At 39.2% G+C, this 24,774-nt stretch overlaps 2 protein-coding genes and 1 non-coding gene across 4 annotated transcripts in view; 1 reads left to right on the top strand and 2 right to left on the bottom strand.

Moving 5' to 3' along the window:
• Nucleotides 1-1,277: 1,277 nt before the first annotated feature.
• NUDT21 (nudix hydrolase 21) lies at nucleotides 1,278-19,293 on the bottom strand. Its single transcript, XM_019979500.2, has 7 exons — nucleotides 19,031-19,293; nucleotides 13,748-13,948; nucleotides 12,814-12,877; nucleotides 8,555-8,644; nucleotides 6,995-7,070; nucleotides 6,188-6,302; nucleotides 1,278-4,928 (listed from the first exon to the last, which is right to left on the bottom strand). The coding sequence occupies exons 1-7, from the start codon at nucleotides 19,144-19,146 to the stop codon at nucleotides 4,907-4,909; spliced, it is 684 nt and encodes a 227-aa protein (XP_019835059.1). The 5' UTR covers nucleotides 19,147-19,293; the 3' UTR covers nucleotides 1,278-4,906.
• A 183-nt stretch (nucleotides 19,294-19,476) lies between these two features.
• Nucleotides 19,477-24,774, top strand: part of OGFOD1 (2-oxoglutarate and iron dependent oxygenase domain containing 1) — a 30,203-nt gene continuing 24,905 nt past the window's right edge. Inside the window, exons 1-2 of one of the 2 annotated variants that reach the window (XM_019979540.2) lie at nucleotides 19,477-19,703; nucleotides 23,399-23,544. In XM_019979540.2, coding sequence (XP_019835099.1) covers nucleotides 19,550-19,703; nucleotides 23,399-23,544 — 300 coding nt within the window. In that variant the 5' untranslated portion in view covers nucleotides 19,477-19,549. Of the gene's footprint in view, nucleotides 19,704-23,398; nucleotides 23,545-24,774 lie in introns of those variants that run through there. The other variant, XM_070770591.1, reaches the window with a different exon arrangement.
• Nucleotides 22,487-22,593, bottom strand: LOC139177416 (U6 spliceosomal RNA). Its single transcript, XR_011561858.1, has one exon. It is a non-coding gene; the product is annotated as a U6 spliceosomal RNA (small nuclear RNA).

Here is a 24,774-nt window from a genome sequence, read left to right as displayed (position 1 = left end):
AGGAGCAGGAAAGGAAACAAGACTCAGAGGGATGAATACTAGTGTGCCTTGGAAGGCTGGACCATAAGCACAGGGGCCACTTGCATCATCTGGTTCTAAGGCCTGTGTGACAGGGAGGCAATTGGATGAATATTCATGGAGTCCATGATGGTAGCTAGTGGTCTCCCCACCTCCACCTTCATTTCAGACTATCATTTATCCTTCCTGGATTCTTATGACTTTGGGGAGGCCCCTACTCCCAATAATGACTGAGACTGAATTCCTTGCCATCTTTATGGGATGGGGGCTCTGATCTGGTTTGATTTAAAGGAAATAAATGTAGCATTTAGATAAACCAGAGTTGTGAGGATTCATTATTTAGATATATTATTGTTTTCATTTTTTTTAATATCCAAAATCCTTCTATATCCATGACCTCATTTGAATTTCACCCTGCCATGAGAAAGGCTGAGTAGTTTTCGTGTTAAGGTTCTGAACAGCCTAGGAAACGAACCTCATCTAATCCAGTAGCCTTCAGTGTTTGCCCACAGAATTCTGTTGGTGTTTTCATTAGCTTGACCAATGTGTTCCACTACTGAATCTAGCAGAGGGGAAAAAATAACGAAGTCAAGTTTGTAGGGAAAAAAAGTAAGCTAATGGGAATATTACAACGTGTAGCTTTTGTTTCATAATTTTTCATAGCTCTATGGTGCCTGCTGTAAAATATACAAGTAGTAAAATTTTCAGAAAAACTTCACAATAAGTTTATCAGGTTTGTTCAACCTTTGTTCAAGGCTATGGTTTTATTACACATATTCTCAAGTTCTGAGTTACTATTACAATGATGGAATTAAATTACAAAGTGTTACAGAAGTAGCAAGCATGGTGTCACAGACCATCATGACCTTCAAGCAAATCTGATTAAAAGAAAAAAAAAACAAAAACAAAAACTGAAGTCAATACTCTATGGAAACTGAGACCTCCAATGATATAACACAGTTAGCAAAATTGTATGTCTACTTATAAATCCCAGTCTTCAAGTTCCAAGTCCTTAAACATTGCAGAAAATGACCCTTTCACCTCACAGGAAACTGAATCTGCCTAAGACCACTGCCAACACACAAGGGAGGAATGTGAGCGGAGGGCAACACAGACGTCCCAGGTCTCCAGGTCCCTGCTGTTACGCAAGTTGTCTCTTACCTAATGTAATGGCCCCTGGCCAATGATACTGAAAAAGAATCACGCAGGATTTCTCATGGCACACTATGGTTAGCAGCCACACACAAAAGTCAGAGTCATTCTGTTTTAATTTTTTTATTGAAATGACAATAAAATAAAATAAAATAAGAACAGTGAACATTTTAATCAAACTTTAACTTTACAATTATAAAAATATAACCAAAACTTCAGTTTCTTTTATACATTTTTCTATAAACCTAACGCCAGAATAATTCTCAAAGCCAAACTATAAATGATTCTTGTACACTGTGATGTGAACACAGCAACCAAAGTTTAAGTTTTTAAAGCACTGATCTTTCCCTTAACAGAACATGATACATTTTCCCAACTTAACTCTAGTCTCACAATACAATCCAACACTAAAATACAATTACATCTTAACTGGCTTAATCTAGACTTAGGTTTTAGTTTTCTTTTTCCCCAAAACAAGCTAGATAAATACAATACAAGCTAATATTAAAGTGTGTTTTATGGCTCAAGTCAAATTATAGTATTATGCTTTGCATTATGTATTTAACAAAAGCAAATAGCTTCAAATGAGTCCAGTTTAACCCAAATAATGAGTGATGTAAAACATGTGGAGTAATTATGGGAAGCTGAACCTTACACTTATAAAAGCTGACCCATATCAAAGTCAAAGCCCACTAAGCCTCTTCTGGCAAATGCAATATGCAAAATCTCACGCTCTCGGAAGTGGTCTTACTGAGGGGCATAAACTGTTCCAAACACTATGAATGAGTGAAAACATCAAGTTTGAGGAACTCCAAGGAGGAAGAGGAACTCCAAGGAGGAAAAGGTACTCCAAGCATTTCGTCTCAAGTGACTAAGCAGGTACTTTAAAGAAGAGGCATTAAAAAACTGAAAGCATAAGAGTCACACTATTTAAGGGAATTTTAAGTGAATGACTAGCTGGTTTGCTGAATCTGAGCAACTCCACCTCTCACTTCTGACTAAACATATAAGAAAACAGACTGACTAGTTTGGTTATGTTTGATCCAAATAAAATACTAATTCAACAAAACCCTTAAACATAAAAAAGGAATTACTGCAACACAAAATGCTGTAATAATTACAAGGGAAGACAACAATAAAAAGTAAAAAAATCTTTTAACTGTTGTCAAAAGATGGATTCAAACACAGAATTGTCATTATGCTATTTTAAGTATCATCCACTTATTAAAAAAACCATAAGTCTTCATCACATAGAAAAAAACACAAATTTCGCTTTTCTTCAAAGGGATGTCAATCCTAAATATGATTTATAACATTTGAGTAAAACTTTATTTTTTTCCCCTCAATCTATTGAATACTTTCCAATGCCATTTAGTAGTTTTATATAGGATATGCACTACTTACTCAGGGAAAAGATCATGACATATATTGTAATTATACAATGCAAAAGAAGGCTTTCATTTACAAACAAACCTGGAAAACAAGGCATTCAAACATATAAGTCATTTAAAACTAGTCAGTATTGATTATGTAAAGAATTGGAATGAACATTTTAAGACTGTTAGTTCTTGAAGAAATGATAAGAACTTACATATCAAAGTGTTAATTAAACAGTACCCTGTACCCTCTTTCTAATGGACTACATCAAATTTGAACTTCCCCAGTTCTATTTTCATCAGGAAACCTAACGAGAGCACTGGGATACAACTATAACAAGTTCAAAAACAAGTTTTAAAATGTGTTTGAATTATGAATTTTAACTCAAAATCAGATCTTATATATTCCAGGTTAGTAACTCCAGCTTACCATTTTTCTCACGTAAGCCCCAAAGTATGGATGACTCAAGCACTTATATTACTGGAAGTAATGATCAAGAAAGGATTTCTAGGTCAAAGCTTGAGTTACAAAAGAACATGAGTGGCCTCGAATCGGATGACATTTCAACTCTAACACTCCTTACTGACAACACTTCAAATCACACCACAAAAAAGTCTGCCTCTCTTCACCTTCCCCAAAGGGCATGAGCTAACACACCTCAAAGTGGTCACCATAGCTTTCCAATTGGAGGCCAGAAACAATTATTGAAGGTAGGCTGGAGACTGAGCCATGTCCATCTCTGCCTTCCCCAATCTTGTAGGATGCATCAGTGAGCTCAACAGTAAAATTACAGTTAGCTAGAAACATGTGAATGTGAAGCAGAACAGCAGAACTGTTACACTTGAAGGAGGGGGACTATCCATAGAAACAGGCTCTTTCAAAGGCGATCGCTGGTCATTTTTGGTCCGGGAGACAGATGCTCACCTATTAGTAGGCACAGTTATAGCCACTATTAGATTCACAACCGTGTGAAGGTTTCTTAGGACCTCACCTAGTTGAATGTTTAAAATTGCTCAGTTGCTCTCGGTCTCCTTTTCTCAAGCCTAAATAGGAAGAATATACGATGTATCTTTCACGTCACCCAATATTTAGGAGACTAGCTCTGTCATCAGTACCATAAAGATGCACAACTAACCAAAAGTTCATTTCTATCTATGAAAAACATAACTAGCAATCTATTTTAGTAGCTGCATCTTATAAGACTTCCTTTACATTAAACCTACAATCAACCATTTATAATAAGGCATACACAATGTACTATTAAGAAATAACAAGGCCAATTCTTTTGCCTTAAGAATTTTTTTTATTCCCTCAAATTTGATCCTAATTTAACTGTGCTTTTAGGATTCTTAAATTTGGTATTTTTCTCGTAGGCTGACAAAATCTAATTCTGATTATTCCAAAATATTTTTGAAAAGGCTTTATGTCACTTTTTAAAACCAAACTTTCATCTCATTGGCTATAACTCCCCATTAATTGAAATAACAAACTTTATAATCCAAGAGTTCAAAACCTAACAGACCCACTTTTAGAAACTTCCTTCACAGATCACCATTTCACCACAGCCATAAAAATAATTAAGACACATAATTTCACAAGAGCACAGATAATGAATACTTCCCTTATTGGGGAGGGGGGGGTGTTTAATTGAGCCCTGGACTTCTTTTTATACCAACTCCCAGGTCAATCTTAACAGTTTCCTGTATGGTTAACGTCTGTTGCTTGTGAAATAAGGTCTAGCTACGCTGGTATAAAATGTACTCATCAATAATACACTTGGAGTTCTGCTGTGATATAACTCGTAGAGAGTGTAAAATTGGTATAGCAGTTGCACCTTGGATTCAATCAAGCAAATGCAGTTCCCCAAAGTAACAGACAATCCTCATCACAAAAATCTACAACATGGTCTTGGGAGTATACCCCCAAGAATGGTATCAGAGCAAAGAGTCCCACTTAAGCCTTTGCTTAAGGCTTGACTGACCTTAATCAGCCATTATATCTTAACATTCACCTGTCTAGTTGGGGAAAAGGAATCCTCACCTGTAAGAATTTTACAAGTTTAATGTGAAATTAAAAAACAAAACAACAACAAAAAAACAAATAGAAAGAAGTCCACTTTCTTTAATGTTGTACAAAAAATATTTGTGTAGAACCAAAAGTAAACTAAACAATATCACATTTGTTTACAGCACAATCTAGCTTTTCATATTAACTTTACTATTCAGACAATAGAAAGCAGGTGCTAATTTCAGGACTGGGAAAGAGATAACATCAAAAAAACTTCAGGGACGTTTATTCTACACTGTGTATAGCTGTGCTCACAGAGACGGCTTCTCTTACTTCTCTGCTGTGCAGCAACTCAGTTGTATATAAAATTGAACCTGAATTTTAAAAAGAACAATATCTTTATTAAAAACAATATTATTTACATTTTTTCTACCTTAGATAAATTTATCTGGACATTTAAACTCTCCCTTGATATTTTGGGCATTTTCTACATAGACACCCTTTTCTTCCACTTGTCATATCTTACATTCAATGCTGCTGAATACTTATAACTTAAAAAAATTCTAATAGTGTAAGTTTGATTATCCACTTTCCTTGAAGTAAACATTTTTATACCTCATTGTATTCTGACCACCCAGCACAATTACTGTTACCTTACAGTGTTTAAATAAATGAGTAACATGACTCTTTTTTCATATCCCATACTTCAATGTATAACCCATCAACAGACCAAAGCACAGGAACAAAAGATGAAGTCTGACTTCAGTGCCAGAACAGAAAGACCAATTTCATACTTAACACGCTTTCACAGAAGGCCAAGATCACAACTGAAATTGTTTTTAAAGTAACATTTGTTAAGCATTTACCAGGTGCCTGGCATTATTCTGAGCACTTTATTATATGTTATTTCACCTAGTCCTTATAAATCTTTGAAGCTGGGTCTACCACCCCCTTTACAGGTGAAGAAATAGGTATAATAATTTGTTAGAGACCACACTGCCCGGAAGCAATGATAGTGGAATTCAAATCCACACACAGACTGTAGAATCCATATTATTAACCACTATGTTATTCTGTGAGTCCTATCTGTTACTGACAAGGACCTCAACCAGCATAAGTCAATTTAAAAAACAAAACAACACACATTTCTCATCACTCCATCTGCCTTAAAAAAATAAATAAATAAATAAATAAACTCCATGTAAAAATTCAGGACTCAATCCTACATGCCCCAACTTGGACCTGAATAGATTTCCCAATGAGTAATGAGAATACTCATTACGACAAGAGATTCAATTCTCCACAGTTTTATATACATAACTCCCATCACATTTATTATACATTGTCGACTACGATTTTACCATCTCTTCTTTTATGATGATTTCAAACTTACCTGTAGAAAATACCAGATTTGGAAAAGAACAGAAGCACCAATACCAGAATGTCATGCTACAACTTAAGGTCTGAGGACACAGTCATCTTTGGCTTAATCTACATAAGACCTAGGGATCCATCTACTGTCTTAGTGTCCTTGAAGACCAAAATTTATGAACTATCCCTCCTCAAGTGGCTTGAATTATTTTAAATCCGCCAGTTTAGATGAAGCAAACACAAAAAGCCCAACTTTCCATACCTGCTCAAAAGCTGGGGGAGACTAGAAATGATGGGTCCATATCCAGGTGCATTGTCATACAGTTCAAATAGCGGTGCAGCTACCAGCTTGTAATTTTTAGGGACTGCAAACAAGGCTAAAACAAAAACAGTGTTTACTGGCTAAAACAAAAACAGTGTTTATTGGCTAAAATAAAAACAGTATTCATTTTCTATACTTCCTTGTATAATCACTGCTTCTGCTTCACTAGTAATCACCAATTTTACATTTGAGAAACTTCTGAGGAAAAAAATAATTCTCATTAACACATTTTGATTGTGTCTTTTAAGAGAAGGTCAGTCACAGCTTTGAAATGGACTCTAAAGAAATCCATGCTGTTAACAACCAAGAGCACCTTATGAGTGCTGGCTCTGGGAGAAAGAAGAGACTCTTGATATTCTAATTTATTTTGAATTCCATTTTAAAAGTATCAAAAATCAGAGTAATTAGTTGTTAATGTGCACAACAGAGCTAAAGACTCTATTATAAAAAAATCAATTCATCTGTCTCCTAAAATTTTATCACAATGTGAAATTAATACCAGCAGCTAAAGTTATTAAAAATACTATAACCTGATATTTTTGGCTCCAGTTATTTACTCTTCCCCAGTAACATAACTGGCATATCCAAGAAAAACTAGGTAATTGTGGATAAAAATGGTATGCGTTTTTAGTTTTACAATAAATTCCCAAATTCAAGTAACTTGAGGAAAAACCACAAATAGAGGTATCCTTGAAATTACACTATAGAAGTTTTTAGATGGCTGCCTTCAAAAACAAAGTAACTTACCTTTCTCTTGAAGCTGAACCAGAAACAACTTCTTATGTTCCTTAGGTTTTGTAATATGTGCAGGAATATATGGATACTAAAATAATAAGAGAATAATTTGTAGTTGCCAAGCCATCCCTGACACCTCCCATGCCTCCACTGACCAACTTCTCCCATTTCAGACTTTAAGCTCAAGTATCAGGCCTGAAGACCAACTTCTTTATAACCCCAATAGAATTTGAACGTGTACACCATGGCTTCATCTATTTATTACGTGTTTATCCCCTAATACAGTGTAAACTCCCTGAAGAAGAACCCTTTCTAGTTTTCCCTTTACCTAACAGATCTGGTACCTAACAGATGAACTAATAAATATATGCTTTAATAAATATAAAATATCAAGCAGTAAATGATTCAGTCACAGAAACAATTATAGGTTGACAAGTTTAAACACAATGAAGTCTGACATAAATATTTATAATAAAAGTTGTCTTTTAAAAACATATCATTACAAATTTAAATTTGCTAGAATCCTGATGCAGACCATGTTTACTAAATAAAAAGTTTAAATACAATAAGGTGCTCGACAGGAAATTTCTCCCCACAATTGCCACACACCCCACATGTGACAATGCTGCAAGAACACTGGATGAGCGGTCTCTGTCAGCTGAACAAAGTCAAATTGTTTGTGAAAATGGAGAAAATATTTTGAAGAATGCAAAGGAAAAAGAGAAGTACAGAGGGAAGGTTGCTACCTGAGAATGAAGAATTTTACACAAAGAATTCTAAAAGCCTAAGATAAGCTTTCTTCTGCTGCTGCTGTGCACACATAATGAAACCTCTCCTGCATCTCCCCATAATATATTCAGAGAAGCCTACTTTCCTTTTTGAAGTATTTGAGGGCAGGGGAATTTAAAAAGTGCTAAAAACAGGCATAATGGGAAAGGAGGATAAAAACAGAGGCTGCCTAAAGGAGGTTATCAGCATTCCCATTTCTGTAAGAAACTTGTGCAGAGACTAAGTATCCTTCCCAGAATGATACAGTTAAGCAATGATGCCAGGATTCAGTTGAGTCTGTCCAACTCTTACCTAACTGGAAAAGCCTATTTCCACTGTGCCATCCCAATGGGACCTAAACAGTCCTCCGACTACAGTAATCCCTAGGGTATAATGAATCAAGACAGCTAGCTATCTCAGGCTTTGGAGGTACCATACATGATCATGAAAACCATGCACACTGGCATCAGAGAGATCCAATGAGAGCGTGCTTCAAAACAACAAAAGGGTGGACAGCAGGGATGGAGCAGTCAAAAGGAATAGGACTGCTGAAGTATGACCATGAGCTAATTGGTGGGGGTGAGTGACAGCTAATGGGATTTGTTCACTTTTACTATGCTATTTTTGTACATATTTGAAATTTTCCTTTAAAAGAAAAAATGCTTGGCTTTTATTTTTTAATTTAAATTAATGAGAGAAAAAAGGAAATCTCAAGTCAAATTCTCTTACAAACTTTTTAAATGGCTAGAATTAAATCAGTTTCCTACTTCCCCAAATGTCCAGCAAATATAACTGAACACTGACCTGAGGAGGCTCAAAATTTGGTCTCCACCAGTTGCCAATGCAGTCATCGATAACCCAGTCTTGCAGGACTCCATCTTGACGACCCAATATCTGTCAAAAAGAAATGATAGAGCTGGTAAACTAAATATACATACCAATGAATATCCTTCTTCAGTGAAGAAGGTATTTTTCACAGCACTCCTAATAGAGATGAATAGCTAATATGCTCCCATATAAATTTCCTTTCTACAATTTATCTGTGTCATTCTGCCCAAGACATAAACTATTAGTTCAAAACTGGCAAGCTAGCATCAACATAATGATGGAGGACCAACCCATCTGTTCTATGCCTTGGCACTGAAAATCAAAGATTAATTACCTATATCAACCAACGGCATAGAACAGTTTTCTAGAATCAACTATAGCTTTTTTAAACCACCCACCTAACCAAGCTATAGAAATAAGTATGCAAAATTCAGTTTTCATTTCCATAAATCTGTATAAGATTAAACGTAACTTAATCAGAGTTATGCTCTACACATTTTAATTAGCCAAAAATGGTTTTACAAAGTTCATGATGAGAAAAAGCAGTTAACTGTCCCATTTTACCATTCCCACTGGCTACAACTTTCAACTCTTAGCCATTTCCCCCCCTGATATTTGCCTCGTTTTTAAAAGCATTCTTCTTGTTTTTAAATAAGCTGTTTATCTCAGTTTTAGGTTTACAGAAAAGTTGAAGCCTAGAACTAAGGAAGCCCTAGAACTCCAGCTGTGAATCAGAGCTGAGAGCATCTACAGATTGAAGAGACTTCCCAAATGTCCCACAGCCAGTTTTCCTACTATTAATATCTTACATTAAGATAGCGTATTTGTCACAACCAAGGAACCAACACTGATAACCTTATTATTAACCGAAGTGCATATTTTCATCAGATAACCTTCATTTTTACCTAATGTCTTTTTTTCAGTTCCAGAATCCCACCCAGAATATTACACTATATTTGCATTTCTCCTCAGGCTTCTCTAAGACTGACAGTTTCTCAGACTTTCCTTATTTTTGATAACCTTCACAGTTTCGAGGAGTAGGAGTTAGGTATTTTGTTTTCTAGAATGCCCCCTATTAGACCGAGATTTCAGATTTCAGGGAATTGGGGAAGGAAAATCACAGAGGTAAAGTTTCATTCTCATCACATCATTGCAAGGGGGTACATTCCATTAACATGATTTATCATTGATATTAAATATTAACCTTGATCACCTGGCTGAGGTAGTATCTGTCAAGCTCTCTACTATACTTTTTAATAGTTACATTTTTAATATTCTTTTATGACCATTTCTTGATTGCTTTTCATTTTTAAAAACCTTTAAAAAAATTTAACACCCTCTACTGTGGAACAAGAATTTAGATCTTAAAACCATATTCCTCACTCATACTTTCTCTTCTACCATGCTCCCATTGTCGGTATTTAAATCAACATTCAGTATTTAATATGACTTGGTGAATCAGCAGAGCATTTATTAAACTATAATTACACACCCCTATTTGAACAACTATCCTTTCCTTCAGAGACAATACTCATTTCATTCACTATCACTAATTCATTCCCCACATTCTCCACAAGAGTTTAAATTTCTTCTCAATTCAAATATTATTCTATTTTCCTAAGAGACATTTTTCTATCATCCTGCTTCAATCTGTAGTTGCTCTCAGCCCTGATTCACAGCTGGAATTCTAGGGCTTCCCTTGTTTTCTCTCCTGTGTTATTAGATCCTCTCTATATTCTTAACCCTGTCCCTTCTTTCTTTCTTCATTCTTTCATTTTAGTGGTGAATATCCTCCATCCACTAGCTTCCTAAAAAAAGGTATAAAAGACATCACCTTTATAGAAACTCTGCTGGGCTGGAAATAACTTTATCTGCACACTTGACTCATAGTTTGATTAGATAAAAAAGTCTCAGAGGGACACTACGTACTTTCAGATTTATGAAGGTATGCTCCATGACTTAACTTCTGGTATTGTTTCTGGGAGGCTGATGCCATTTCTGACTTTAATGTTTTTGCATTTAACCCAGGTCTACCCATTCCTTGTCCCCAACTTTGGAAACTTTCAGGATTTTTCTCTTTACCCTTTTTCTAGAGAGAAGGCCAGTAGGTCTTTTCAATCTGAAAACTAATGATTAGGTTTGGGAAACTTTCTTGAATTATTGTTTTGCTAATTCCTTTTCCTCTGTTTTATTTATCCAGGTTAGATTTTATTTTTTAATTGAATTATAGTTGCTTAACAATGTTTCAGGTGTACAGCAACATGATTCAGTTATACATATATATATATATATATATATATATATATAGCCTTTTTCAGATTCTTTTCCATTATAGGTTATTACAAGATACTGAATATAGCTTTCTGTGCTATACAGTAGGTCCTTATTGTTTCTACAGTTTATACTGATCCTTTTCTCTTACCTATGTTCTGTTTGTTCTACTTTCTGATAGATTTCAACTCAATTTTTAACTCATTACTCAATTTTTAATTCTGCCTTTAAAAAAAAATTACTCATGAGTCCTTTTTTGTTGGCTATGTAGTCTTTTCTAATGGCACACTGTTCTACAGATACAATGTCTCCTTTTATCATATCAATAATACTAATTATAATTCTACTGATAACTGAATTTTCTGTTTCTGCTAAGTTCCCTTTGCTTCTTTTGCTCTTTCCTGTTTAGAAGTTTCCCCAAAAGCCTGGTGATACTGGATACCTGCTCACAATTAAGGGTAAAATAAGCTGCCTAACTGACAACTCTGTGTACATGAGTGACAAGGCTACCCTAGTTCTTTGGGGAGATTCCCAAATATTATCTATCATCAAAGTATTCTTTGGAACTCTCCATTTTCTCCAGGGCGGTGGGGAAACCCTCTAATTTTCAACCTGGGGTATATAAACTAGCTGTTAACACTATCAGCCTAGTAGAAGTCTCACTATCCAGGCTGTAACTTCACTTATTCTCCCCACCTCCTTAACTTTTTCATTGCTTAGTGTTTTCCAATTCAATCTCTACCAAGAATTAATCAGCAGCAGTCTTTGCCTAAAAGTAAAGTAGGGAAGATGATCTAGGTACATCAATAATCCTATGCAGACTGCCAGTCAATTCAGCTTTCAGTCCATGCACACCCCCTCTTTCACAAGTACCCCCAATTCCTAAGCTTTTCTGATGTTCTAGAGTGCTGGGTCCTTGACTGCCCTTCTGGGAGACTGAGGTTTTGGCTAAGTCGATTATGATTCGCTCATCTGCCTTCTACCTTCAAACACTTTTTCCTTGTTACCGTCTCATTTTACAATCCATCAACCTACTGGACTTTTATCTTTCTAAAACCCCTTTAATGTTTTTTGGTGGAGTTATAAGAAAAAGCTGAGGTAAGCAGGTAGGTTCAATCTACCGTATATAAATGAAAGTTCAAACAGCACAAAATTTAAGACTAACACTGCATTTTAGAAATACTAAAAAACAAGTCAAAGTGGAAGAAATACAGGTTTTAGTTTTGTCTCCTTTCTGTATTTGCCAAGGATTTTGCACAGAATATGTACTAGTTTTGTAACTAAGGGGGGTTGCATGCTAAGAAAGAAAACTATTTATTAATGAAACAGCCTACAATCTCAAAAACCTCCGGCATCTATATGCATCTAGCCCCAAGTCTTTAGAGACAGACATTAGAACAGCTTCTAAAAAGTAGCACAACCTGGGCAAAGCCTAAAAGGTATGTGCAAAAATGAAAATAGGTATGTAACAGGAATCATTCTCCTGTCAAAATTCCAACACCTACTCTGGAATAAAATTACCTGCATTCAAATCTCCAACTTCACCACACACTAGCTGTAAAATATCAAGGAAGCTACTTGCACTTTCTGTGCCCTAATTTATCAGTAAAACAGGATTAACAGCACCCACTTCCTAATGCTATTATGATGTTTAAACAAATTATTGCATGTAAAGCACTTAGAACACTGCTTAGCAATCAATACTCAGTAAATGTTGTTTTATTAACCATTATTGCTACATCAACTATTTCAATGGAAAATAATGCTACGACAAAGTATAAGTTCAACTTATAGAAAATAAACATTGTACTAACACTCTAAGATTTATGTTTTATTTACAGAAAACTAAATATTTAAAATAAACTCATCCTTTTCAAGGCATAAAAAAATCTGACTATGCATTAAGTTGACGGTATTTAGATGAGCATTAATGAAATCATCAAAGTGGTTAAACAGAAAAATACCTCTGTCATTAAGCGTTTTAGTCCTTCAACTTCATCTTCTCCTGGATTAAGCTCACCACCAGGTCTGTATAAAGGTTAAAATTTCAGCTTTCAACTTGTATTAACAATTTTGGTTAACAGGAAAAACACAATAATTACTACTTCTATCAAGTAACTTCGTAACACATTTCGGTGTCACGTAAGGCAATTAAAGCAAACAAATGTCAAATGGAGGGGGAAGAACGTGCTAGAAAACGGAATTCATGTCCATTCACGAGATTCACAGTAGACAAACCCTAGTCTTAAAATATGTACCACAACATAAACATCACATAGTTGCTGGAAACCAGTACATCCCGATTTTTTCTCTCTGGAAGTTATCTAGTGATAATGGAGTCTAGAAATGCTGAGGGAGCAGTGGACCCACATTCTCTAGATCTGAAGAATGCAGCATTTTTTAAGAATTCCAAACTAAGTATATGAGAACACTCTTTTTGGTATAATCTAGTCAAACAGTTGTGGACTAAACATACTGAGAGATTTATAAACTTAAATGAGAAAACTAAACAATCATCTATAAAAATGTAAAGCATTTTAAGAATAGGAAACACTATTGATCCTAAGCAAGAAATAAAATCAATTGTTCTCAGTAATGCTACAAAGACATCTAGAAATTGAACTTGGACTCGTTTGTTTCATAGGGCTTCTCTCAAGCTCAGTCATTAGCATCAACAATACACAGAAACATGAAGATTTCTAGTTAGGCCATTCTAGTTAGACCATAGTTCATAAATGAACACTGCAATGGAGGAAAAAAAATGCTTTTGAGTTTCTCTTCCAAGACTCCAATAACAGCCGTGTTTGTTGAGACAAATGACTAAAAGCTAAAGCTGTATTTTAAAGCTGCATAAAACAGCCATCTTATTCAAAGTTGTTCATTTCCAATGACACTTACAATTTGAAGAACGTTGTTCCCAGCTGTAGCAGTAACACATGGGGTAGCCGGTGCTCATGGACAATCAAAACCCCTTCTACAGTCCTCCTCATGCCAATTTTATCAAATTCCTCCCTCATGCGCTGAAATCTGGCTGCAACAGAGCTGTCCTTCTCATAGAGGGGTTCTTTTGTACCAAAAGTGTAATTGGTAAGAGGGTACCTGTGATCCAAAGACAGATATCTGAGAACTGTAGACAATAAATTACTAGGACAGACACCAATCATAGAAAAGAAACCTTGGTAAAAAGTGTATATATATATTGCACTTAGAGACAAAGAATTTGAAAAAAGTTAAACAACTAGTTAATAAGACAGCAGAGAAGGAAATGGCAACCCACTCGTGTTCTTGCCTGGAGAATCCCAGGGACGGGGGAGCCTGGTGGGCTGCCGTCTCTGGGGTCACAGAGAGTCAGTCACGACTGAAGTGACTTAGCAGCAGCAGCAGCAGCAGAGATTAGAATCTAGCTCTCTGGACTCTAAAGCCAGAGTTTTCATTAGCTCAATGCTGTTACTTCCTACTTGAACTCTCAAGTATAGATGAAGGGAAGTGAAGTTGCGTCCGACTCTTTGCGACCCCGTAGACTGTAGCCTACCAGGCTCCTCTGTCCATGGGATTTCCAGGCAGTAGTACTGGAGTGGATTGCCATTTCCTTCTCCAGGGGATCTTTCCAACCCAGGGTTCAAACCCGGGTCTTCCACATTGTAGACAGATGCTTTACCGCTTGAGCCACCAGAGAAGTCGAGGTCAAGTATAGATGACAATATCCTTAAAACTCTTAAATGCATAGAGGAGTGGCTATCTGAATAACTGGCTGCTGCTGCTAAGTCGCTTCAGTCGTGTCCAACTCTGTGTGACCCCATAGATGGCAGCCCACCAGGCTCCCCCATCCCTGGGATTCTCCAGGCAAGAACACTGGAGCGGGTTGCTATTTCCTTCTTCAATGCATGAAAGTGAAAAGTAAAATTGAAGTCGCTCAGTCGTGTCCGACTCTTCACGATCCCATGGACTGCAGCCCACTAGGCTCCTCCGTCCATGGGATTTTCCAAGCAAGAGTACTGGAGTGGGGTGCTATTGCCTTCTTCGAGAAACTGGCAATCCTCTGGTATTAGATGCTAACATTGTCAACCTGGCTAATGTGCCCTTGGGCTCCTCTACCAATCTAATCATAAATTCTATTAATTATGGGTGCTAATGCCTGATGTCTTTTTCTACAAACTGAGCCACCACTTTCCATCATCTCCTCATTTATTTTCTATTTGTCCCGTCAACTATTGTCAGAGTTTTCTGGTACCTTTCTTCAGATGAGCTTTTCTTTCCCTTATAAGATGTTGAGCCTTCTGCATTTCTTCTATTCAGTATCTTTATTCTTCCTTTCTCTTCATTTGAATCTTTTGCTGACTAGATGTAATTATAAACATTCTCTACTTCTTTAGCAAGAATTCAAAATACAACATATTGAAAAGTTTTCTTCTTGCCTAGTAAATATTTTTTCCTTAAAAATAGTTTAAAAACTCATTTCATCACGGGTACCACCTTGCAACCCTTTGATCGTAAGACTTACAGAAAGCAGCCTTTGATTATAAACCTTTGGGTAAGAATGCTTTGGCCACACTTGCCTGTCCCCAGCATATCTTGTCTACCAAAACACCTTGTGTTAGAAGTCAACAACTACATAACTAATCCACTAAGCTATTCTTAGAAGGGGAACAAATCAAGGTTGCCAAAATGTAAAAAAAAAAAATTTAATCCCAGAAGCCAAATTCCAGGGCTAAGTGAAGCAGCGCTAAAGTAACTAAAATAAACTATTTCCAAGGTGCTCTAAAGATTTTAGGACCTTCCCCAGTAGACTCAATTCTAAATCTAACACCTTCATCATGAGTAGCAGCAACCCCACATAGCACTTTGTGCCCTGCAATTAAAAAAAAAAAAAAAAAGCTTTGTATACATTAACATTCAGTTCTCATCACCTGAATTAGAATTAAAGATAGCTCTAATACATCTCGATTGCAAACCCAGCTCTCATATCAAAAGATGCCATTAAGATGAAATATAAGACTGTTCAGCTGTGAAGTCAGTGCCAGCCCAGACACATCTGTAGTACTCCCATCCTACTGTGAGCTTTGTAAAGCAGGGACTACACCTGACTTCCTCACCACTGTCTACGCAGCATTAATCCTAGTGCCTGCTACAAACTAAGCATTCATGCAATATTTCCTCATAAAATATACTGGAGGAGAGATAACTTATTTTCAATTTAGGCCATTACTCAACCAGGTGAACTGAATTCACAACAATTCTTTCTGAATACTGTGATTATACAGGAGAGGCAAAGTACTGCGAATCCATTAACTCATAACTTTAATGGAGCAAAAATTGAAACATTTCCACCAAGTTAGTTCAGAGAAGGCAATGGCACCCCACTCCAGTACTCTTGCCTGGGAAATCCCATGGATGGAGGAGCCTGGAAGGCTGCAGTCCATGGGGTCTCTGAGGGTCGGACACGACTGAGCGACTTCACTTTCACTTTTCACTTTCATGCACTGGAGAAGGAAATAGCAACCCACTCCAGTGTTCTTGCCTGGAGAGTCCCAGGGACCGGGGAGCCTGGTGGGTTGCCGTCTACGGGGTCGCACAGAGTCAGATACGACTGAAGTGACTTAGCAGTAGCAGTAGCAGTTCGATATAATGGCTTGATGCAAAACGATCGAATAATCAAGGTAAAGTAAGGTAAAACTGTGAGCACTAACAATAGTAACCAATGAAAGTAATACAGAAGCTGTGCTTTCACATTTAAAACAAAAACATTTAGCCTTTTCCGTTTCATGGGAATACTATGAGGATTTTTCTAAAGATGTGATGTGAAATTAAAATGCTATTATGTTAGTGTAATAGCTAGAGATATTAACTTGTATGTGTATGCTCAGTCGCTCAGTCATATCCAACTCTTTGCCACCCCATGGACCACAGCCCAACAGGCTCCCCTGTCCATGGGATTTTCAAGGCAAGAATACTGGAGGGGTTGCCACTTCCTCCTCCAGGTGATCTTCCTGACCCAGGGATCAAAATGGTGTCTCCTGTTCTGCCCTGGCTGGTGGATTCCCTACCGCTAGTGCCACCTGGGAAGTCTGTTAATATATATAGTATCTACTACTTGTATGAAGTTAAATGAAGTCCCTTTGTCGTGTCCGACTCTTTGCCACCCCATGAACTGTAGCCTACCAGGCTCCTCTGTCCGTGGGATTCTCCGGGCAAGAATACGGAGTAGTTTGCCATATCCTTCTCCAGGGGATCTTCCCAACCCAAGGACTGAAACTAGTTCTCCCGCACTGCGGGAAGACTTTTACTGTTTGAGCCACTGCTGCTGCTGCTACGGCACTTCAGTCGTGTCCAACTCTGTGCGACCCAATAGACAGCAGCCCACCAGGCTCCCCCGTCCCTGGGATTCTCTAGGCAAGAACACTGGAGTGGGTTGCCATTTCCTTCTCCAATGCATGAAAGTGAAAAGTGAAAGTGAAGTCGCTCAGTCGTGTCCGACTCTTAGCGACCCCACGGACTGCAGCCTACCAGGCTCCTCCATCCATGGGATTTTCCAGGCAAGAGTACTGGAGTGGGGTGCCATCGCCTTCTCTGGTCTGAGCCACTAGGGAATTCCTATTACTTGTATGCTTGTATAGTTCCAGATTTCATAAACCCAACATTTTTATTACCTGAATTTCCATCACCTGTTCTGTCAAATAAAACAAAACCATCTTTTCAATTCAAATCCCTTTTGAGCAAATTTCATTTGTTTGAAGATAAAGTAGAGAAACACCTAATGTTCCCTACCAAAACACCAGTATCAGTAAATCCTTGCATCCTTTAAATACTGACCAACGTAAACTGCTCATTTTCCTCCATTAGCTTGGCACCATGGTGCCTCTCAAACTCTCAGAAATGATTTTTTTTTTTTTTTAAAGAAAAAGCATACTGATAAATTTCTTGAGCAAGACATAGCCCAAATTTCAATTCCCTGCCACAGATTACTTCTGAGAGTGGCTTCGAAATGCAATGGCTTTAAGCGCTTAAACAATAAGATGTTAAAAGTAAAATGCAGCCCACAATGGGTTCTCTGGACTACATTTTGGTCCTCTCCAAGGACAGAAAAGGCTTCCCAGGTGGCTCAGTGGTAAAGAATCCGCCTGCCTGGCAAGAGACGCGGGTTCGATCCCTGGGTCGGGAAGATCCTCCGGAGAATTGCAACCCACTCTAGTATTCTGGCGTGGAAAATCCCATGGACAGAGGAGCCTGGACGTCTGCAGTCCCTGGGACGCCGAAGAGTCAGACACGTCTTAGAGCCTGAACTACCACCTCCAAGGTCTGAAAGCCCATCTACAGTGAAAGCCCCAGCCCCCTCCCAAGCTGGGGCCTCCTGGCAGCTCGGATGCTGTCGCTGCGGCGGCGAAAACATGTAACGGAACATGGGGGAAGTCAGACAGCCCTAAGCAGATGAATAAAAGTCAGACAGCCCTAAGCAGATAAATAAAATGTATTCAGGAGCCCACACTCAATAAAGCAACAGAGGAAAAGACTAAGCCTGCGCATTATAGCTAGATCTCGAAAGCTTACTATTAAAGCAAAGCCTAAACGGCAAAAACGATATACTACGTTATACTGCTGCTGCTGCTAAGTCGCTTCAGTCGTGTCTGACTCTGTGCGACCCCATAGACGGCAGCCCACCAGGCTTCCCCATCCCTGGGATTCTCCAGGCAAGAATACTGGAGTGGCTTGCCATTTCCTTCTCCAGTGCATGAAAGTAAAAAGTGAAAGTGAAGTCGCTCAGTCATGTCCGACTCTTAGCGACCCCATGGACTACAGCCTACCAGGCTCCTCCATCCATGGATTTTCAGGCAAGAGTACTGGAGTGGGGTGCCATTGCCTTCTCCTACGTTATACTACTCACAACAAATAAAAACACACAAAATGCCATATACGCGCCGTTAAAGGATAAACACCACGGTTTGCGGCTGATTATCTCCACAGACGTGGGGAAAGAATGAGTTCAAAGCATTTTCTACATTGAATGCAGGGACATGGAAACAAGCCATCTTTCCAGGAAAGGGAAAACCCTCTCAAGTAGGGCTCTAGTCTGTGGCGCTGGAAGGTGAGGAAGGGAAGGCCGCTCCAGAAGACTGGAGTCTTTAGGGGCGCTCACGACCAAGGGGATGCAGACAGAACCGCGCGCGAGGAACAGGCCGCACTTACAGGTTGATGGTGCGCTCCAGGGTGAGGGGCTTGGTCTGCTGGATATACTTGTTGCCGAACTGGGTGACTCCCCGGGGCCAGCCGGTCTGCGAGCGATTGGGCGGCACCACGGACATGCTGGAGAGCTCCGGCACTAGCAGCGAGCGGAAAACGGGAGGCAGGGAGACTTTCCCTGTGTGAGCAGAGGTTGTCTGCGTCCCAGTCAGCAGCCGCCGGCGGCCATTAACAAGAGAACGCCGAAGGAGGCATACGGACGCCGGAAGTGCACCCGGAGCCTCTGGCGGCAGGAAGTAGAAAGGCGGTGTCCTATCCCCGAACGATCCAATCACTGCTGGGATGGCTGCAGTATCTGGGGCTCCCATTGGTAAATCAGGTACTGGTTCCACCTTCCTTTACCTCGGTGCTTTCTATTGGGTAGCAGTAGGGAAACACCGGAAAGGAGGCATTCTGGGAATTATAGTCTCCTTAGGAAAAGAGCTGCTACTTCAGCGTGCCGTGGATCTTGTAGCTAGCGAAGAGATGAACGGAAAGCGGCCTGCTGAGCCGGGTTCTGACCGGGCGGGGAAAAAAGTAAAGAAGGAGGTGATGGCGAAGTTTTCGGATGCTGTCACAGAGGAAACTTTGAAAAAGCAAGTGGCTGAGGCCTGGAGTCGCAGGACGCCATTCCGCCACGGTAAGCGGGCGCTGTGAAGAGGGAGGCGCAGCGCCGGGTTGGGGGGCCTCTGAAAAAGTCCTGGCAGTCGAGCAGCAAAGCTACAGTACAAGAGGCTCTTGGAGAGAACGTGACTTTGGCCACCTCCGACTCTCCTGCCTGGCTTGCTGTCCCTTTTTAATCCAAGTTCATTTGGCTTTAGAAACCCAGTAGAGAAAGAAATGAAGGCCAGGAAGTTTCAGGAAGTAGAGGGCATGCAAGTTGGTGGAAATTGTGGATTTAGAGATTAGCGAGTTAGCATCATCTTCACTCTTTGTGCGGCATTGGGCAATGGGTTCAGCTCCTTACTGTGTAAACTAAGATCAGTTCAGTAGCTCAGTCGTGTCCGACTTTTTGCGACTCCATGGACTACAGCACGCCAGGCTTCCGTGTTCATCACCAACTCCCGGAGCCTACTCAAACTCATGTCCATCGAGTTGGTGATGCCCTCCAACCATCTCATTCTCTGTCGCCCCCTTCTCCTCCCGCCTTCAGTCTTTCCCAGCATCAGGGTCTTTTCCAATGAGTCAGTTCTTCGTATCAGGTGGCCAAAGTATTGGAGTTTCAGCCTCAGCATCAGTCCTTCCAATGAATATTCAGGACTGATTTTCCTTAGGATGGACTGGTTGGATCTTCTTGCAGTCCAAGAGACTCTCAGGAGTCTTCTCCAAACCACAATTCAAAATCATCAATTCTTTGGCGCTCAACTTTCTTTATAGTCCAACTTTCACATCCATACATGACTACTGGAAAAACCATAGCTTTGGCTAGACGGACCTTTGTTGGCAAAGTAATGTCTCTGCTTTTCAATATGCTGTCTAGGTTGGTCATAACTTTCTTCCACGAAGCAAGCGTCTTTTAATTTCATGGCTACAGTCACCATCTGCAGTGGTTTTGGAACCTCAGAAAATAAAGTCTCACTGTTTCCATTGTTTCTCCATCTATTTGCTGTGAAGTGATGGGACCGGATGCCATGATCTTAGTTTTCTAAATGTTGAGTTTTAAGCCAACTTTTGCACCCTCCTCTTTCACTTTCATCAAAAGGTTCTTTAGTTCTTCTTCACTTTCTCCCATAAGGGTGGTGTCATCTGTGTATCTGAGATTATTGATATTTCTCCTGGCAATGTTGATTCCAGCTTGTGCTTCATCCAGCCCGGCGTTTGGCATGATGTACTCTGCATATAAGTTAAAAAAGCAGGGTGACAATATACAGCCTTGATGTACTCCTTTTCTTATCTGGAACCAATCTGTTGTTCCATGTCCAGTTCTAACTGTTGCTTCTTGACCTGCATACAGATTTCTCAGGAGACAGGAAAGGTGGTCTAATATTCCCATCTCTTTTAAGAATTTTCCACAGTTTGTTGTGATTCACACAGTCAGAGGCTTTGGCATAGTCAATAAAGCAGAAGTAGATGTTTTTCTGGGACACTCTTGCTTTTTCGATGATCCAGCAGATGTTGGCAATTTGATCTCTGGTTCCTCTGCCTTTTCTAAATCCACCTTGAACATCTGGAAGTTCATGGTTCACATGCTGTTGAAGCCTGGCTTGGAGAATTTTGAGCATTACTTTGCTAGTGTGTGAGATGAGTGCAATTGTGTGGTATTTTGAGTATTCTTTGGCATTGCCTTTCTTTGGGATTGGAATGAATATTGACCTTTTCCAGTCCTGTGACCAGTGCTGAATTTTCCAAATTTGCTGGCATATTGAGTGCAGCACTTTCACAGCATCATCTTTTAGGATTTGAAATAGCTCCACTGGAATTCCATCACCTCCACTAGCTTTGTTCATAGTGATGCTTCCTGAGGCCCACTTGACTTCACATTCCAGGATGTCTGGCTCTAGGTGAGTGATCACACCATCGTAATTATCTGGATCGTGAAGATTTTTTTTGTATAGTTCTTCTGTGTATTCTTGCCACCTCTTCTTAATATCTTCTGCTTCTGTTAGGTCCATACCATTTCTGTTTTTATGGTGCCCATCTTTGCATAAAATGTTCCCTTGGTGTCTCTAATTTTCTTGAAGAGATCTCTAGTCTTTTGCATTCTGATGTTTTCCTCTATTTGTTTGCATTGATCACTGATAAGGCTTTCTTATCTCTCCTTGCTGTTTTTTGGAACTGCATTCAAATGGGTCTGTCCTTCCTTTTCTCCTTACCCTTTCATGTCTTTTCTTTTCTCAGCTATTTGTAAGACCTCCTTGGACAACCATTTTGCCTTTTAATCTATAATATTTCTCTGGGAAAGATGAGAGTGATTAATGAGCTAATGCCTGCATGTATCAATACATATTTTTCTGAGTAAGGACCAGTAAGCATTTGGACACCTAGTCGAGTGGCTTTTGCAGGTTTTTCCTCTGAAGGTGATGCTTGTTTGTCCTGTGATCGCGTAGCCAGAGCATGTGTTGAGAGCTGCCTGACTGTAGGCACCTGGGCTTACTCAGTTTTGCTGGCCTGTAGTTCAACAGCATGACCCACGGAAGTAAACATGGTTTGAACAAAAGAAGGAACCTGCCTCAAATGATTTCATCCTCAGCTTCAAATATCACCTTGTAAGATAAGGACTCTGCTTAATGCATCATACTTTCACTTCTAAAGTTTGCCAGGTTTTTTTTTCTTTTTTTCTTTTTCCACATATAGCTAATGCAGCCAAATCTAACAAAAGTATTATATTCTTTGTGGGCATGGCTATCAGCGTGTTCTAATATTTTTTTATTATTTTTATTTTATTTTTTTACTTTGCAATATTGTATTGGTTTTGCCATACATAAAAATATGGAATACTTCAAGAATTTGTGTGTCATCCTTGCGCAGGGGCCGTGCTAATCTTCTCTGTATCATTCCAATTTTAGTATAAGTGCTGCCGAATCGAGCACTGGTTTTTTGTTTCATTGGTTAGGTGCTTTAAGAAGATGAGTCTTGGGTGTTGCGGATCACATGTAAAGCGATGGCTTCATGCTGAAGCTCTGTACACCAGGGATTTTGTAGTTTCCTTCTGTGTGGGATAGAGATAGTGATGGGGTCTACCTTAAAACTGTTGAAAAGACTAAACAAGATAACACCTGTAAGCTTTAACACTATGAAGCCCCACTGTGCCTGGCACCTGGTGCATGGTGGTGGCCGTGAGTTTTATTAGAGGGGTACATAATCTCTCCCACCAGCTTTAGTGGGTAAAACGTTGAGATAAAACTCAAGGAGTTAGAGGAGGTCATGACTGACCCAGTTTAAAAAATATATATATGTATTTTATGACTTTCTCTAGCAGTACCTTAGGGAAAGAAAAAGGACTGAAAAAAAATTGCCAGCCAGTATTGCTATTCTTTTTTTAATTTGCTGCTTTCATTTGAAGTTTGGGGGGAAATGAATTAAGACTAAAATGCATTCAGCTGAGTAAGCAATCAGTGAACTAAAAAACTCTCCAAAACAGCAGGAGTCTTAATTTAGTGACATCACCTATACTCATCTTAAGGCCTAACATTGTTAAGCACAATACCTTTGAAAAGTAGTATTGAGTGGGAAGAGAAAAGAAAAAGAACTTATAGTTCTTCCCCAAAATCTTTGACTTTAGGTACTAAGTTTCCAAAAATTCATCACCATCCCTTTTGTATTCTCTCTGCTGTGCTGTTCATGAGTCAAAAATACAAGAAGGAAAAGTCACAGATAACACTTTCTTCCCAACAGAAGCCATTGTCATGGACATGGACCCCTTTCTTCACTGCGTGATCCCAAACTTCATCCAAAGCCAAAACTTCTTGGAAGGACTTCAGAAGGAACTTTTGAACTTGGACTTCCATGAAAAGTATAATGATTTATATAAATTCCAGCAGGTATTTATGCCCCTTTCACATTAGCTTTTCCACTTCAGAAAGTCATTGTCTATAAAAATCATTCAATACCTTATCAATTTGAGGTTTTAGTTTGGGTTTGCCACTGGGGGTCCTGGTCTGGTCTTGACGTTGTTAAAAGCATTCATTTATTTAACATAACCTGAGTGTTTACTATGTGTTCAGTTCAGTTCAGTCACTCAGTCGTGTCTGACTCTTTGTGACCCCGGGAACTGCAGCACGCCAGGCCTCCCTGTCCATCACCAACTCCCAGAGTTCACTCAAACTCATGTCCATCGAGTCGGTAATGCCATCCAGCCATCTTATCCTCTGTCATTCCCTTCTCCTCCTTCCCCCAATCCCTCCCAGCATCAGGGTCTTTTCCAATGAGTCAACTCTTCACATGAGGTGGCCTAAGTGTTGGAGTTTCAGCCTCAGCATCAGTCCTTCCAATGAACACCCAGGACTGATCTCCTTTAGGATGGACTGATTGGATCTCCCTGCAGTCCAAGGGACTCGCAAGAGTCTTCTCTAGCACCACAGTTCAAAAGCATCAATTCTTCAGGGCTCAGCTTTCTTCACAGTCCAACTCTCACATCCATACATGACCACTGGAAAAACCATAGCCTTGACAAGATGGACCTTTGTTGGCAAAGTAATATCTCTGCTTTTTAATATACTATTTAGGTTATGTGTTAGGTGTTAATAATTATTATGGGGGAGTCTTTGCCAGTTCCTGCCCTGAAAGCCTTTAAAATTTAAAATTATAGAGGTGGTAGTGATGGTGAAAGATAGTCAAGAAGTACAGAAAGCTGATAAGTACATTTTGGGGAGTGATATAATAGAGAGTAGTACATTGGAAGATGCTGTGTTAGTTGCTCAGTCGTATCTGACTCTTCTGCGACCCCATGGACTGTAGCCTGCCAGGCTCCTCTGTCCATGGGATTTCCCAGGCAAGAATACTGGAGTAGCCATTTCCTTCTCCAGGAGATCTTCCTGACTTAGGGATTGAACCTGGGTCTCCTTCGTTGCAGGCAGATTCTTTACTGTCTGAGCCACTAACCAATTAAAATTTTGAGTTTGTGTCTTTTGTTTAGGTGGATTTATGTATTGTCATATGTCTTGTAGAGAGTTAGATCTAGTCTTTTTAAATGGGTGGACAATTGAATTTGACAGAAGACTAACTCAAAATCAAGGCTTGTTTTCCTGCTGTTAGAAGCGAGGCCCATGCTA

The sequence above is a fragment of the Bos indicus genome, chromosome 18, assembly GCF_029378745.1.
Source record: "Bos indicus isolate NIAB-ARS_2022 breed Sahiwal x Tharparkar chromosome 18, NIAB-ARS_B.indTharparkar_mat_pri_1.0, whole genome shotgun sequence".
Classification (NCBI taxonomy): Eukaryota; Metazoa; Chordata; class Mammalia; order Artiodactyla; family Bovidae; genus Bos; species Bos indicus.
Note: the sequence above shows the minus strand (reverse complement) of the source record. Positions and strands in the feature narration are given on the sequence as shown.